The sequence below is a fragment of the Telmatherina bonti genome, assembly GCF_933228915.1.
Source record: "Telmatherina bonti genome assembly, chromosome: 15".
Taxonomy (NCBI): domain Eukaryota; kingdom Metazoa; phylum Chordata; class Actinopteri; order Atheriniformes; family Telmatherinidae; genus Telmatherina; species Telmatherina bonti.
The window spans coordinates 17,690,205-17,706,148 of NC_136613.1; the positions used below are offsets into that span (position 1 = coordinate 17,690,205).

The 15,944-nt window shown below is 38.7% G+C and overlaps 2 protein-coding genes across 2 annotated transcripts; both read left to right on the top strand.

Annotated features, from left to right (window-relative positions):
* Nucleotides 1-5,813: 5,813 nt before the first annotated feature.
* LOC306766830 (NAD(P)H dehydrogenase [quinone] 1-like) lies at nucleotides 5,814-7,110 on the top strand (the record flags this gene model as incomplete). The annotated part of the gene is made up of 6 exons (XM_079254680.1): nucleotides 5,814-5,817; nucleotides 5,995-6,159; nucleotides 6,243-6,373; nucleotides 6,446-6,559; nucleotides 6,632-6,733; nucleotides 6,814-7,110. 6 exons carry the CDS (start codon nucleotides 5,814-5,816, stop codon nucleotides 7,108-7,110), a joined length of 813 nt encoding a protein of 270 aa, XP_079110806.1.
* A 591-nt stretch (nucleotides 7,111-7,701) lies between these two features.
* On the top strand, nucleotides 7,702-12,064 carry LOC306766831 (NAD(P)H dehydrogenase [quinone] 1-like; the record flags this gene model as incomplete). The annotated part of the gene is made up of 6 exons (XM_079254681.1): nucleotides 7,702-7,804; nucleotides 10,940-11,107; nucleotides 11,197-11,327; nucleotides 11,400-11,513; nucleotides 11,586-11,687; nucleotides 11,768-12,064. The coding sequence occupies 6 exons, from the start codon at nucleotides 7,702-7,704 to the stop codon at nucleotides 12,062-12,064; spliced, it is 915 nt and encodes a 304-aa protein (XP_079110807.1).
* Nucleotides 12,065-15,944: the final 3,880 nt, after the last annotated feature.

The window sequence follows — 15,944 nt, forward strand, 5'->3', positions numbered from 1 at the left end:
TACACTGCAGAGATTCACATAAAGGGATGATAGTAGGAGCGCAAGCCTCCTCTGACTAATGGGGAGAAAAAGCAAAAGACACGTGAGCTCTCATCCCCAGCTTGAGCTCATACAGTATAATATTTATACAGTACAGAATGCCACAATCTAAAATGTGGAAAAATAAATTTTTGTTTCCAAAAATAATGTATATTTTGATAAATAAAGTGACAACATAAGCTAATGTTGTTGCCTTTAAGCCATAATAATACTTTCTGAAGAAGCTACAAATGCAGGCTCTAGACAGCTTACTTAAAGTCTTTAAAAAAAAAAAAAGAAAAAAAAGAAAATATATATATATATATATATATATATATATATATATATATATATATATATATATATATATATATATATATATATATATTTACAGGTTTAACCGAAATTAATTGTGCAAATCTCATTCATTTTGATCTTAATTCCAATGCAGAGAACAGAAATATGTAGAAAGTGTCTTATTTATTTATTCATAGTCTTTTTTAATGTAACTGCTTGCTTAATGTTTAATCTGTTACAGCTAGTTTTCAACTTTTGAGATATAATTTAATCTGATTACTAAACCAACACAGTGAAAGCACAAACAGAAAGAAAAAAGGAAAACATAAGGTTTATGCTAATAAAATATTTCCTGTTGGTAAATAATGTGGCATTTTCCCCATGTCTCCTGTCCTGCTTCAGCTGTGGCTCCACACAGCTTAAACATCGTGCACGTGCTGAAGGTAGGAGATGTAACAAATGGCGAGTCGAAGGATTTCAATCTTAGACAGCTTTTTGTCCGGTGGGAGCGTCGGGAGAAGTCTTCTGAGCTCTGCAAAGGCCACGTTGAAGGCCACGACGCGGATCCGCTCCCTGGAGGCATGCGCAGATCGATATTTAGCTGTCGCGCGCCTCCTGTGCCTTCTCTCCTCCCTGGAGCGCGCTGTCCTCTCCATCACAGAGCTCAGCCGGCATGAACCCACGCAGATATTCGTGTCCGCTTGACCGATAAGGCTGCTGTTGGTCAGAATAGAGCATTATTTCCCTCCCCACACTGGGATTTCATCATAAAATGTGGAAGTTTAGAAAACTCGCTTCGAGTTAGTAGTTTTTTTTTTTCTATCTTTCTTCTTTAAATGCAGCGCAGCAAATTTTCTTTTATCCAAATTTTACACTAAATTTAGTAAACTTACAAGGAATTACGTGTGAAAAAATACATTCAATCTCCGTTTTATTGGTATCATTTCATTTGTTGAACAATGTTTTGCACAAAGACAACACTAATGTTAGAGTCTCGTGCTGCCCCTCAGTGGAAGGTGCACGGAGTTGCTGCGTGGTGGGCCAGACGCTCTCCATGGTGCTGAAAGAACAACCGCATGACAAATAAACAAACAAGGGACAAAAACAATCATGTGATGTATAAACAAGCAAAGCGAATCGTTGAAACTTCAGGTATCGGTTGCATTTGAGCGCATCTCTGATTTGACAATTTTTCATGCATTGAACCTTTTATTTATTTATTTGTTCATTTATAAGGCTTGTATTTACAGAATTGTATTGTTACTTATTAAAACGAGTTTTAGCTTTAAAGTGGACTAGTTCCAAACAATCTTAGAGCTGAAACAGAAAAGTACTTTGAAATATTGCAGAGGCTGAATTAACAGGGAAAGAAGAGATCAAAGTCTAACTTACCTTGCACATTCAAAATGCTCGATTTAGTAAATGTAGTAAATATTCCAGCTGCGTCAGTAAGTCAGCATGTAACCAGCAGGATGTCATCATTAAGGTCCAGTGTCGGTCTTTGGTCAGCAGAACACTGGATTAGACAAATCTAAGTGTGATTCCAGATGCAATTTCCCTTCATTTTGTTGTCCAACCTTTATATAAAGCTATAATATCCTCTTCTTCAATTAGGCTGCATCATACGTGTGTCAGTTGTCTTAAATCTAACCTCTCCTGTCTATGCACAGATACATCCCCATCTGTCCATAAAACCAGAGTGAGGTGATGACAAGCACAGCGGGATGGTGAGGGATGTTTGCGCTCCAAAGCTCTTTATCTATCTTTTATTAACCACAAGTGAAAACAAACTTTGCATTTAGTTGCATTTCTTTGTGTTTTATTTGAAAAGTAACTGAAAGGCTAAATTGATGATGCACAGACAACCAGTTATATGAATGATGGTAACAGGACGGGAAACGTCTGCCAGTGATGCCAGTGACGTCTGCAGTTATTTTCCTACATTGAGTGAAGAGAGCTCGAGTTTTAAAAGGAAAAGGAAAAGCAGATAATCCATCCAGTCATCTGTTTTCCATTTGCTGATTTATTCCAGCTACTGGGCAAACTGGCCAGCCTTAACAGGTCGACAGTACTGCAGTAAAAATTAAGTGCCACAAGCAAATCGTTGTTGTTCTGTCCTGTGGTCAAATCAACATTTTGGCATTTTCATTTGCTAATGCCGGAGAAGAAAAAATGCCAGCGCTAATAATAACAATCTCTTTGTCTAAATGATCAAGAGGTCTCCACCTCTGAGTTGATGGGAGGGATGTTTCCTCAGACCCTGTGAAAAGTTGCTCCATAAATGCCAAATGGAGATCATGTGCAGTCATTGAGAAGGCCGTGGCATATGGATTACATTATATCATTTTTACAGAGCCACTGTTATCATTTTAACTTTTGAGGAGGGCAAGAAAGATATGGCATGTAGTAAACAAATATTTGTCTGAATTATTGGTGGTAAACATCTTTGTTATTGAATTTTGCTGCTCTCTGTGAGAATTTGATGAATTTGAGAATGTACAAGCATGTTCAGTTTGCATGTCTGGTTAAAATTGATGTAGAAATTTGATTGATTTAAAAGTCTTGCTTGAGGGAGAAACTGAACAAAATGGTCAAGTTCCATTTTTGAAGGGCTTCAAATCATATAAAAATTTAACTAAATCAAGGATCCAGCTGCAGGACCCATATTCATTTTTCAAATGATTTCATGAAATATTTTTAAAATTTGTAACTGTCCAACAACAATAGCTCAAAATGTGAAGAAAATGGGGCATTATTTTGAAGAGATGCTTGGTTTGAGTCCTACTTGAAAGACCCCATGAAAGCAAGCTCACACTGCACCAAATGTCAGTGAATCTGAAAAATATATCTTCCAAATTTGTGTGTATATATATATATATATATATATATATATATATATATATATATATATATATATATATATATATATATATATATTTATATATGTATATATATAGGATTTTTTTTATCCTACTATAATTCAACAAAGATAGTAAAAGAAATACGTTTGATGAAAAAATAATGTTAAGTAGTATCACTTTTCTAATCAGTTTCATACCTTTTTTTTTTTAACCCTTTTTCAGCTAATTAAAGTTCACTGAGAAGAGACATTTAAATGGAAATAAAGTGTAATTTGATTTGTTGCGCATTCACTGCAATCACTGGGGAACACTTTAGCATTTTTTATTTATTTATACTAACACAGTGACTTTAGTTTCTTTTGTTGTTCTTTTTCTATAGGGAGGGAAATTGTAAAAGACAGCAGTTTGTGACTCCTCTGGGGTAAAGAGTGAACAGCAGAGACCTGCATGCTAATGTTCAAAGCAGGCACAGTTTCTCCTCAGTTTTTCAGAAGCGGAGGCTCTTATCTTGCTGCATTCCCAAGTTATGAGAATAAATAATTATACACAAAATCTGTCAGTCATCCACTCGAACAACAATGTAACTCAGCCTCACAGATCAGGGACCATTTCTTAATGATGTTGCCTGGAAGGTTTTTTATTTTTTATTTTCCTGAGGAAACCCTTTTTTACTAAACAGATATATTATGAATGATTTATCATGTTTAGGAGAACAAAGCAGACGGGGTATGAGAGGAAGGTAAGGAATATTTCACATGCCACATTCACGGAAACAAGGCTTAATATTTCAAAGATCATAAGATAACATGCTGATCAAGAGTTTGTGGAGAATGTTGTTTATAACTTCACCTTCTTTAGTCACACTTTTACACTCGTCTAGAAAATATAAACAGAAAAGGAGCTTCTTTAGTTGAGTCAGTGGTGCAGAAACAGACAACGTGTTTCAATCTGATAAATGTGCATGTTTTAAGTAATTAGGAATGAAATTTAATGTCATGATAACAAGATTTTCAGCCACTTTTTTTCCCTTCCTCTTATTGTTTTACTCATAAAACAACATGACATAAGTTGTGATCAAATGTAGAGGATTTATAAACTGCATAACTATACTTGAAAGAGTTATTGTGTTTAAGGAGTTTTATGTGATCTTGCTAATGTTGAGATGTTAATAAAACTCACTTTTAATTGTAATCATGTAGTTTTAAAAAGGATCAAACAGCAGCATCATGCCCATTGAGTGTTTAGATTTAAACTAATCTAATATATGAATGAGACTGTTTGGTATATATATATACATACATATATATATTTTAAGGATGATCTATTTGCTTCAAATTGTTTTTTCTTTTTTGCTCAGAAAATCTTTCAGTATTTTAGGATTTAGTTGTGATAAGGTACCACCTCTGGTTTAACATCATGAAACAGCACCAGTAAAGATTCATTTTAGGTCACTTTTGTAGGATCCATACTAAAATGGACAAAGTAACTGGGCTCCTCATTGAGTCCTGGATGTTACTGGAACGCCACCCACCTTGTCTCCCTGCCAGGCCGTGGTGCCAAAAGTCTGACCGTAAATCCAGCTGCTCTGTTTACTCGCTGTTATCCTGGTGATGAGATCAGCAACATTAATCTGTTAAAGGTTTCCATTTGCATACTTTACAATGATTATGGTTCATTACTATGCAGCTATAATTTATGTCTCACCATCTGCAGGGATATCACACACTGTGGATATTAACAGCACAGGATTAAACCATAAACTAGACCAAATCAATCTCTTTGCTTCAACAGTATCGCTGCATTTTTGAAAATATACTGGCAGAAAGTTGGAAGTAACTTTCTGAATATATTCGTGGCATGATGTCAAAGGCTCAGACGAGCATGGTTATAAATCTATTTCTATGTTATTTCAATAAGATAGAGACATTTAACTTTACTGTTCTTTTTCAAATGCAATTTGAACGTTCTCTTCTTTTGATGGAGCCTTTGTTTATAACCAGGTAAGTCCATTGAGAACCTGTTCTGATTTACAATGACAACCTGACCAAGAGGCAGAAAAATGGCAACGCAGAAACAATCAAAGGCTCATTCCAAAAACTAGCCTAAACGGTCTTATTGGTAAACTACATATGCAGAGAATACAAAGATCATTTAAAAACTAAAATTAAAAACTAATTTTATCTTTAATTTTTTAAAAACTAAAATCTACTTATTATTATTATCTACTTATTTATTGTGGTGTTGGAGTTATACAGAATAAGCTACATAAGGTGCATACGCTTCATTTACCAGCTTATTCTTGCAAGCATGGACTCTGTGCCCCTTTTTGGGCTCAAATAAGAAGAATATACCATATTATATATGTAACATAATGTATACTTGGAAATGTGCTGTACATTTGTTTTTTTTAAATTGTTGAATAGTTTTTCTAACCTTCAGTTTTTATATGTGAGCTGTTATGAGTTTTGAGATGATCCTGAACATCCAGTGGATTGACTGGACTTGATTGCTGATTGACAGCACATGAGTGAGCCTGAGATTCAAGGCTGTATAAAAAGCAACATCCTGCGCTTTCTGACAGGATCAGCTCTTCTTTCTTTCAGCTAACCAGCTGTTCAGGTCCAGTTTGTCTTCAGCATGGGTAAGCTTTTTTTTTTTTTTTTTTTTGTGGTTTTAAAAAAACACAAACAAACAAACAAACCAAAGCTGTTTATGTTTTAATATGTATTTGCTTCTGTTTAGCCTTAAGTTTACACTATTTCTAAAATGAATGGAACTGAACCTGTTTTTAAAATTTTTTTTTTCCTGGATTCGACAGCTAAGAAAGTGTTGATCGTGTACGCTCATCAGAGCTCTGGATCATTCAATGCTGCAGCCAAAACTGCTGCTGTGGAGGTTTTGACAGCTCAGGGCTGCACAGTGGAAGTCTCTGACCTGTATGCCATGAATTTTAAAGCCGCTGCTACTGCTGGGGATATCAAAGGTACATCAATATATCATAAGTGGATGATGGTTGAATCCTCTTACTTGTGGTTGAACTTCTTGTAACAAAGCCTCTTATCACAGGAGATGTTAAGGAAGCTGAGAACTTCAGTTACTTGAAGGAGACCAGACTGGCATGGGAGGAGGGGAGGCTGTCAGATGACATCACCAAGGAGCAAACCAAGCTCACTGAAGCAGACCTTGTTATCTTTCAGGTAGATCCTGTATGACTGTGATTCTCTGCTACATGTGCAGCACTCAATGCTAAAATTCCCCTTCCTTCCCAGTTCCCCATGTACTGGTTCAGTGTTCCTGGAATCCTGAAGGGCTGGTTTGATCGGGTGCTCACAAGTGGCTTTGCCTTCTCCCTGGAGAAGCTGTACAGCCAGGGGGTCTTCAAGGTAAAGGCTCAGTTGGGATGTCTCCTCTTTGTATCCAGGATTATGAATCTTATACTTGCTGCTTCCCCTCAGGACAAGAAAGCCATGCTGTCCTTTACCACTGGGTCTCTTGAATCCATGTTCAGCCCAACTGGTGTCAATGGGGACATGAATGTTACCTTGTGGCCACTGCAGGTGTGGTTCTAGTATTAAATGGGTTTGTTGTTGTAGCCAAATCTTCATGTGACCATAATAGCATTAATGTTTCTCTGCAGAATGGCATCCTGCACTACTGTGGCTTCCAGGTTCTGGCTCCACAGATCTTCTGGGCTCCCTCCTGTGCTTCTCCTGAAGCTCGCCAGTGCATGCTGGAGGGCTGGCGTACACGGCTGCAAGGCCTCCTGGAGGAGAAACCACTGTCCTTTGTTCCCTTGGACTGTTTTGACAAGAAGGGCTTTCAGCTGAAGCCCGACGTCCATGAGAAACATGCTGGCAAGGAGTTTGGACTGACGGTGGGCGTCCACTTGGGCAGGAAACTGCCTCTCCACAACCAGATGAAAGCTGGATGCTGAAGATGTGGTTTTGATATGAATAAAAAGCTGGTTCATTCTGAGAATGTAGTTGTTTGGAAGACTGAGTTCATTGGTTCTGGGGTGAGGTTTAAAACTGAATCATATCAAGCAGCCTTGACTACAGGTATCAGTTCTCACAGACCAGTGCATGTCTTAAAGCATTTTGTGCCAACTTTAATAGTGTTGCTGGCCACTTTGCATATTGAGACTTTATGCCCCACACATAAATTCAGCCTTTTTCTCCAAATGTTCAAACTTCAAATGCTCAGACTTTTTACATTCCCTGTAAAGGAGGATCTGACATGCCATACAAAACTAAGCACCAGAACTTGTGTATGGAGACACAGTGAGCTGTAGCAAACTTGTCTTTGCATGCACACGGGGGGGGGGGTTGAACTTAATGTCTAAACACATCTCAATTAGGCTGCTTTGGAGAAACGCCATGGTGCAAGTGCCAATAAAATGAGGCACTTGCCCCCCCCCCCCCCCCCCCCCCCCCCCCCCCCGAAAGTGAGTTTAACTTATGGTTTTCTCCTTTTAAACACTGTCAGACTGTGCAGCAGATGACACTGTACATCTTTTGAGATAAAGATGTCCTTCACAGTATTAAACCCAGCTCTTCCTTTGGGAAGTCACATCGTGGTGCTTCACATGGTTTGCTGCCTGTTCAAAGTACTGATAAAAGACCGTTCTTGTGAGTGCAGGTTTAGGTCTGAGTCTGGTGTGCTCAATGCGTTAGGTTTTGAGTTTCAGCAAGAAGTTCAAAATTTTTCTTAGCAAGAGTCTGAAAAGCGCAGTTTTCTGCAATAAGTTTACTGAGGCCTGCAGGGTGTGAAGGAGTCTGTAGCACTTTGACATCACCAGGCTCCTGGAAAAGTTTGCAGGCATTTTATTAACTTCATCATTGTGCTGTGGCTACTTTGCTTGCTAGCTTGTTAGCAATGCTGGTTCTGGTTGCTGTCACTTTTTTGTTTTTAATTATGTTGCTGCCAGTGTAACTTATTTTAGTTAAATCTGATTGAAATAAACTAGTTCCTACTGATGTTCACCAAGAGTTTGGGTTTTATTAGTTTAAAATATTGACTGAGAAGCTCCTCTGACTTGGGTCTGTAGTTTACATTGTCAAGGTGGAAATCTTTCATTTATTTTTGTCAAAGGTCTTTTAATTTGTTTTCCTTGGGTGAAATTTGTCTTGAAGAAAGTGGCTTGCTGTATAACACAACCACATCAATAAAAAGATAAAAAATAAACACTGCTACAAAAATTAAGGAAAACTTGATAAATAGGTTTAAAAAAACAAAATAAACTCAAGTTCATTACAAAAAAAGGTGCCTATGTCTGATAGGACTGTGCAAATATACGGTTCTGTCATATCCATGAACATGCCCCTTCCCACTTCTTTAGCATTCACTCACTCACTCCACACGCCCCAGTCACGTTTGATCCTTTAAAAGTATAACTGAGAAATTAATCCAGGAGTTTTTGTATCTTTTGCACTTACACAGATAAACTCTGTACCTTCTCCCTGAATTCATCATTCACCGTGCAAAACATGTTTGTCATCTGATAAGATATTCCGTGCCAGTCTCCATGTGGTCTGCTCAAAAACATTGTAAATCTTTGTGTTTTTTATTTTACAGTGAGATTGCCAAACCAGTTTGTCATGCTGTATCTAGGAACTAATTCAACTGTTTATCTGTGAAAAAGATTTTTTTTGACTGACCAAAAAAAGCAGGTGCTGATGGAATTAGGAGCAAACATGAGACACGTGTGCACCCAGATATTTAAAGGAAGTTACCTGCAAAGTCTGATGAATGTTCACGAGAAAATAACTTCCAACTGATGTGGGGTTGACAAGCATCTCAGCAGTTGTACTTGTCCAGACTATAACTTTGTGTATGTCACACCAGGACACTAAATTAGTAACAGAAACTTTATGTGTATTTGCAGTAAAGTCTTTTATCAGTCGGCTAAGTAAAACAGTATCATCAGAGAATTTAAATATGAAATTATCTGCTCCAAAATGCTTGGCTCATTGTGTGAAAGGTGAACAGAAATGGAGAACTAATACACCCCTGGGGAGTTCCAGTACTACGTATTGTTGTGTCTGATAGAGGAGCTGAGCATCACCTGTTGTGACCTGCCCGTCAAAAATAATAATACTACTTAATAAAGGATCTACGTTGACCTGAGTATGTTTACTGACAAGAAGGTGTAGCTGTATTAGATTAAAGGCAGAACTAAAGTAATACAAAGTAATATATGCATACTTTTTGTACACCTAAAATAGCACCCTGAATGCATTGCAGTAGCTTCTATTTTGAGTGTTTTTTCTTATTCTTCTTGCTTCTTGAATGTGTTGCACTGACAACCTGAGTTCCCTCTGAGGCTGAAAGTGTTCTGATTCTGTATTCTCCAGTCTGCATGAAATGTGGCTTTCCCCATAGTGGTTACAGATGGGATGAATCACTGCTTCTGGTCTAAGAACGCACTCAGTCTGTTGCCTCTGAAGGTTTTTACTAACATGAGTGAATAAAACCAAGAAAAATCTGTCTTGCTGCCGTAATAACAGCTGGTATTCTCTAAATGTCACAAAAAGTAGGTTCAGTGCTTTATCATCTCCTCCAGCACAGAATGCATGAACCTTTACCAAATGAAAAGGTTACTGGCTCACAGTTACTTCCAGCAATAACATTCAAACCCATATTTTTTTGTTTTCACACAGTCATTAATGCAAATATATTTTCATAGGAGGCTGCGTGAGATTTACTTTGTGCCAAAGTTATACTTTTATTTTTTTTATTTTTAAAGAGTGTCTTAAATCACAAGCATCGGTCGAGTTGGTAAATATGGTTGTCCATATTTATAAAGCCTCCATACAACCACAATGTAAGAGCAAACAGGGTGTCAAATGAGTTTATACAAATTAAACTTGCAACAGTATTTTCAACTGTAAACGAGATAATCCTCTTGGTAGGACTCAAGGTCTGGTCAAAGCGAGTCTGATGAATCATTTCAGCTCAACAACTGTATTTTTGTAAGTAACACATAGTTTTGCTTTTATTATCTTCTTGATCTCAAGACATTTTTCACTGAGGTCAAGGAGAAGTTTTCTGGTTTATGTGTGGGGGGGTAATTATTTGAACCTTTTGACTCTACCTCCACGTGGTTGCCAGCTCATGTCTGCCTTTTTTACAGGGCAACATTCATGACGGAACTTGACCGCAGGCAGATGTTTCTTTATATAAAAACTAAAGTAAAACAGAGCTGGGAACCAGTAACATTATGAGCACATTGACTTAAAATGCACAAGGATAGAAAAATGAAAAAAGAAAAAAAAATGAACATACTGTCTTGAAAAAGAATACATGCAGGATTTACATTCAACATAAGACAACTCTTATATTTAGATTAACATCTGCTGCTATTTGAAAATACCTTCCAGCTTGGGTGAAAGTTTTGGCAATGAAACTTAATTGTCTAATGTCAACTGATTGATTGATGGCATTGATTGCTGATTGATTACACCTGACAGAACTTGAGTTAAAAATCTGTATAAAAACAGCATGCGGCCCCTTTTGCAGACTAAGCGTCTTTGAACCAGCTGCTTGAGAAGTCATTCAGTAACAGCTGAGAGCCTGCTTCAGAATGGGTACCTGTTTTAGCCTGATTTTCATTTCCATCAGTAATTGGTTATATTTGATATTGTCTGTTTAAATGGTGTGAGAGCTTGGTTAGTCAAGACTTGAGTGACTTTTTTTTTTTTTTTTTTTTAAAAACAAAAAACACTGATCAACACTGAATTTTGATCTTTCCTTTCTGGATTTAGCAGCCAAGAAAGTGTTGATCGTGTACGCCCATCAGAGCTCTGGATCATTCAATGCTGCAGCCAAAACTGCTGCTGTGGAGGTTTTGAAATCTCAGGGCTGCACAGTGGAAGTCTCTGACCTGTATGCCATGAACTTCAAAGCCACTGCTACTGCTGAGGATATCAAAGGTATCCTACTTGGGTGATGAGAGGGGGGGGGGGGGTGTAGCTTTGATTCTTGTCAACTGTAACTTTTTTTTTTTTTTTTTTTTATTAAGGTGACATCAAGGAAGCTGAGAACTTCAGTTACTTGAAGGAGACCAGACTGGCATGGGAGGAGGGGAGGCTGTCAGATGACATCACCAAGGAGCAAACCAAGCTCACTGAAGCAGACCTTGTTATCTTTCAGGTAGATCCTGTATGACTGTGATTCTCTACTACATGTGCAGCACTCTATGCTAAAATTCCCCTTCCTTCCCAGTTCCCCATGTACTGGTTCAGTGTTCCTGGAATCCTGAAGGGCTGGTTTGATCGGGTGCTCACAAGTGGCTTTGCCTTCTCCCTGGAGAAGCTGTACAGCCAGGGGGTCTTCAAGGTAAAGGCTCAGTTGGGATGTCTCCTCTTTGTATCCAGGATTATGAATCTTATACTTGCTGCTTCCCCTCAGGACAAGAAAGCCATGCTGTCCTTTACCACTGGGTCTCTTGAATCCATGTTCAGCCCAACTGGTGTCAATGGGGACATGAATGTTACCTTGTGGCCACTGCAGGTGTGGTTCTAGTATTAAATGGGTTTGTTGTTGTAGCCAAATCTTCATGTGACCATAATAGCATTAATGTTTCTCTGCAGAATGGCATCCTGCACTACTGTGGCTTCCAGGTTCTGGCTCCACAGATCTTCTGGGCTCCCTCCTGTGCTTCTCCTGAAGCTCGCCAGTGCATGCTGGAGGGCTGGCGTACACGGCTGCAAGGCCTCCTGGAGGAGAAACCACTGTCCTTTGTTCCCTTGGACTGTTTTGACAAGAAGGGCTTTCAGCTGAAGCCCGACGTCCATGAGAAACATGCTGGCAAGGAGTTTGGACTGACGGTGGGCGTCCACTTGGGCAGGAAACTGCCTCTCCACAACCAGATGAAAGCTGGATGCTGAAGATGTGGTTTTGATATGAATAAAAAGCTGGTTCATTCTGAGAATGTAGTTGTGTGTTTGGAAGGCTCATGAGTTTGCTTTGTTTGTTAAACTGGATCTTATCAAGCAACTTTATAGACAAAACCAGATGTGAGTGTTTATACTGCATTCTGGCAACAAACTGACCATTGCATGTTTCCAGTTATATTTTGATCACTGTATGACTGGTTATTGCAGGGTGACCTTAATAGTGTAGGTGTACTGATAGGTCTAGCCAATTTTGACAGCTAAATCTGTTTGATGCGGAGAACATATTTACAGGTTGCTGTAATATCTTTAACTTTTTTTTTTTTTTTTTTTTAAACTCAAAGTGGGTGTTTTTGCCCATGATGCACAGAGGAGGAATTTGAATGCTTGATCTTTCAAAATCATTTGATACTCTATCAAATGTGGTGTCCACCTGCTCTTATCAAGCACTTTTTTTTTTTTTTTTTGTGGCTCTGCTGAAAACTGAGCAGTTTGCCAGGTGTGGAAAATGCTCCAGAAAAGTTATACTGAAAGTTACTATGTTTTCGGATCGGTAAATTGGCAGAAAACTGAAGTCTAACAGTGCTTTGAACCTGCCAAGTTTCTTTTTTTTTTCCCTTTTACTTTAACAAAAGCTTGTCACTTTGGATATATTTTCAGTGTCATAACAGTGACTTGTCATATGTTCAGAGTGGTTTTAATGTTCTTAATCCGGCAAGGTTTTGAAGCTAAAGTTATGACTCATAATTTACTCTAAGGATCTGAAACATTTGCATTAAAACAGGACTTTGATGTCCATGATAACTGCTTTCACTTTGGCCACATGGTGGCAATATAAGCCAAATTGTAACATTATCCAGCATCTGTCTAAAACTCACAGGTTAAATACTTGGGAGGTGTATAAGGTATTATGAAACACTGAACTACAGGGACTGAGGCTCAGTGTATGAAAAGCCAAGAAAACATTCTCGGATGCCAGCAAAGCACAAGATTCCTTCCAGTTGCAGCTAAGAGAAAAAAGACACATGCTCAAGATGAATTAGTTTGGTGACGGTTTAAAAGGGGCTGTGTAGTTAGCACTGCAGCCTCACAGCAAGAAGGTCACTTGTTTGAGCCATAGTTGGGGAGGGAGGGGGTTCAGTCAGTGGCTTTTCAAAGTGTATTTTGTATGTTCTCATATGTTCCCTCCATGTATGAGTGGGTTCTTTCCAGACAGTTCAGCTTCCACCCACTGTAAAAAATATGCATGCTTGGTTAACTGGTCACTCTAAATACACTATAGGGGTGAGCATAGTGGCACTGCAATAGACTGGTGACCTGTTCACGGTGTAGAGTTAATTCTGAGGGCAGGCTTTAGCTCCCCCATGACCTGGAATTTGAGTGAGAGTTATACAAAATGAAGGAATACTTTAAAAGATAAAAGATTTGGATTGATAAATAGCTATTACGTCTAACTCAAATAAAAAAAAAAAAGAGAAGAGGCAAAGATATGAAAAAGCATGCATGTGCTTCTGTCAGCTAGTATGAAACAGTTGTTCATTAACCCCCGTCTTCACAGCAGCTGAACATAAGGGATGGTTACTTTTACTCCAGATGTGTGCCAGCTCTTGTCTGCCTTTGAAGTCCATCTCTGAGTCCATCTTTTTTTTTTAATAGAGGAACATTCGTGAGTAGATCTAACAGCAGGCGAGCGTTTTCTGTGGAGGAAAGTAATGTAAAGGAAAACCAGAAACAGAGTGAGAGGATTACCCTACCACATGTGCTTCATGTGGTTGGTAGACCTCGGGAGTGGCACACAATTTTAAACATCTTGTAGACAGACTGACAAATACAGACATGCCCGCTATCAAATAACTACACATTACAGCATTACAGGCATAAAGAAGAGAGACTTGGAAACATGGAGATTCTGACTCTTTCTCTACATGGTTAAATAAAAAAAAAAAGAAGTCTTGAACTCTAAGATGTAAAAATAATCTGGATTTTAAAAATGGATCAATCACAGCTTCCTGTCAGTGGGACAGTACATCTGATGAAAAATACTTTTCCATTCTGAGTACGAAGTCAATAAAGGCAATACTCCACAGATAAATGCTGCTGCAAGCTGACTTGATTGATTACCTTGATTGGTAAATGATAGCACATGAGAGAGTTTCAAGGATGGATAAAAACAGCCTGCTGAGATTTCTTATGATGTGCCTCAAAGAATCAGTTGATTGAAAATGTAATCATTCCTAGCACCTTAGGACACTGTGCATTTAATTAATTATTTTCTTAATAATAATTCTCTACTTTTAGCTCCAAGGAAAGTGTTGATCGTGTACGCCCATCAGAGCTCTGGATCATTCAATGCTGCAGCCAGACCTTGTTATCTTTCAGGTAGATCCTGTATGACTGTGATTCTCTGCTACATGTGCAGCACTCAATGCTAAAATCCCCTTCCTTCCCAGTTCCCCATGTACTGGTTCAGTGTTCCTGGAATCCTGAAGGGCTGGTTTGATTGGGTGCAAAGCCTCCTGGAAGTCAAACCACTGTCCTACATTTCTTTGGACTGCTTTGATGAGAAAGATTTCCAGGTGAAACCCGATGTCCACAAGAAACATGCTGGGAATGAGTTTGGACTGACGGTGGGCGTCCACCTGAGCAGGCTACTGCCTCCCCACAGTCAGATGATGTGGTTTTGATATGAATGTAGAATGAAAGCTGGTTCACTCTAACATTATTTGTGGACCTTTGTGGTTTGTGTATGTATGCGTTTCAACTCTTTTGTTATTTTCCAGAATTGGGCATAAGCTTCCATTTGGGCCTAAAGACTCTTTTCTTCAGGTTTCTAGAGATCTTGTATCACTTTGCACTACGTAGGAGAGAGCTCAATGGGAAGAGGAGTCCCTAAAAATCCATTAGCTATTTCAGGAAACTCATCTGTCACCCTAACATAATTGATGGTAGTGATTGTAGGGGGCTAATTAATGTCAGTTTTACAGTTCTTGCAGCTATTGCTTGACTTTTGTGAAGGCAGCAACTTGAATACTCATTCAATACTTTATATAAATTGTTCTTCACCTTTTTTATATATAGACATACAGGCTAGTGAGGGAGTCTAGTTGCAAGCAGGACTGAGTTCTGCAAAGAAATGCAAGTGGCTGAGCACTTTTCCCAGAGAAACAGCTTTTGTTTGGGTATGGAGGAAATGAGACATGGGTGGAGAAGGAGGGGGCGAGGCACACTTAAGGAAATGGCCTTGCACTCTGAAGACCGGACCACAGTTTGTGACATGTAGGAACTCAATGGCGCTTATTTAACAGCTGGGGTTTCACAAGGTCACCATGTGTTTGTGTTAAATCAGAGCCAGGCTTTGTAATCACCTGTCTCTATGACCAGATCCTTTTCAGATCTTGCTGTTGCAAAAGCTTGTGATTTTTTAACACTACTGGCCTTCACTAGACATATATATTTTTTAAAATGGCACTGGTAAGGGGCTGCTTGGATAAATGCAATTTTGACTAATTCTCATGTGAACTGATTACAGTATGATTTGTTTAGTCTCCATGATCAAACTGTGCTCACGTTATTAGTAGATCCTCAGAATTATGTTCAGAAAACATAAATACAAGTAATTTTCCCAGGCAGATAAAGCAGTGTTGGAGCTAGGATTCGTGGGTATTGAGTTTGTGTATGGGGCTCATGCTATGATTGCTAATCTGGTGTCCATCCTGCTCTATTGTCCATCTGAATTTTCCCACCCTGGCTGCATGGAAGGCCATTTTTGGCTGGATCAATGGAAGGAAGTGGGCACTGTCTGATACCAGCTATTGAACAGAGTCACAGGAAATGCAGCTCTGCTTTACCCAGAGCTTAAATACAAACAGTATAG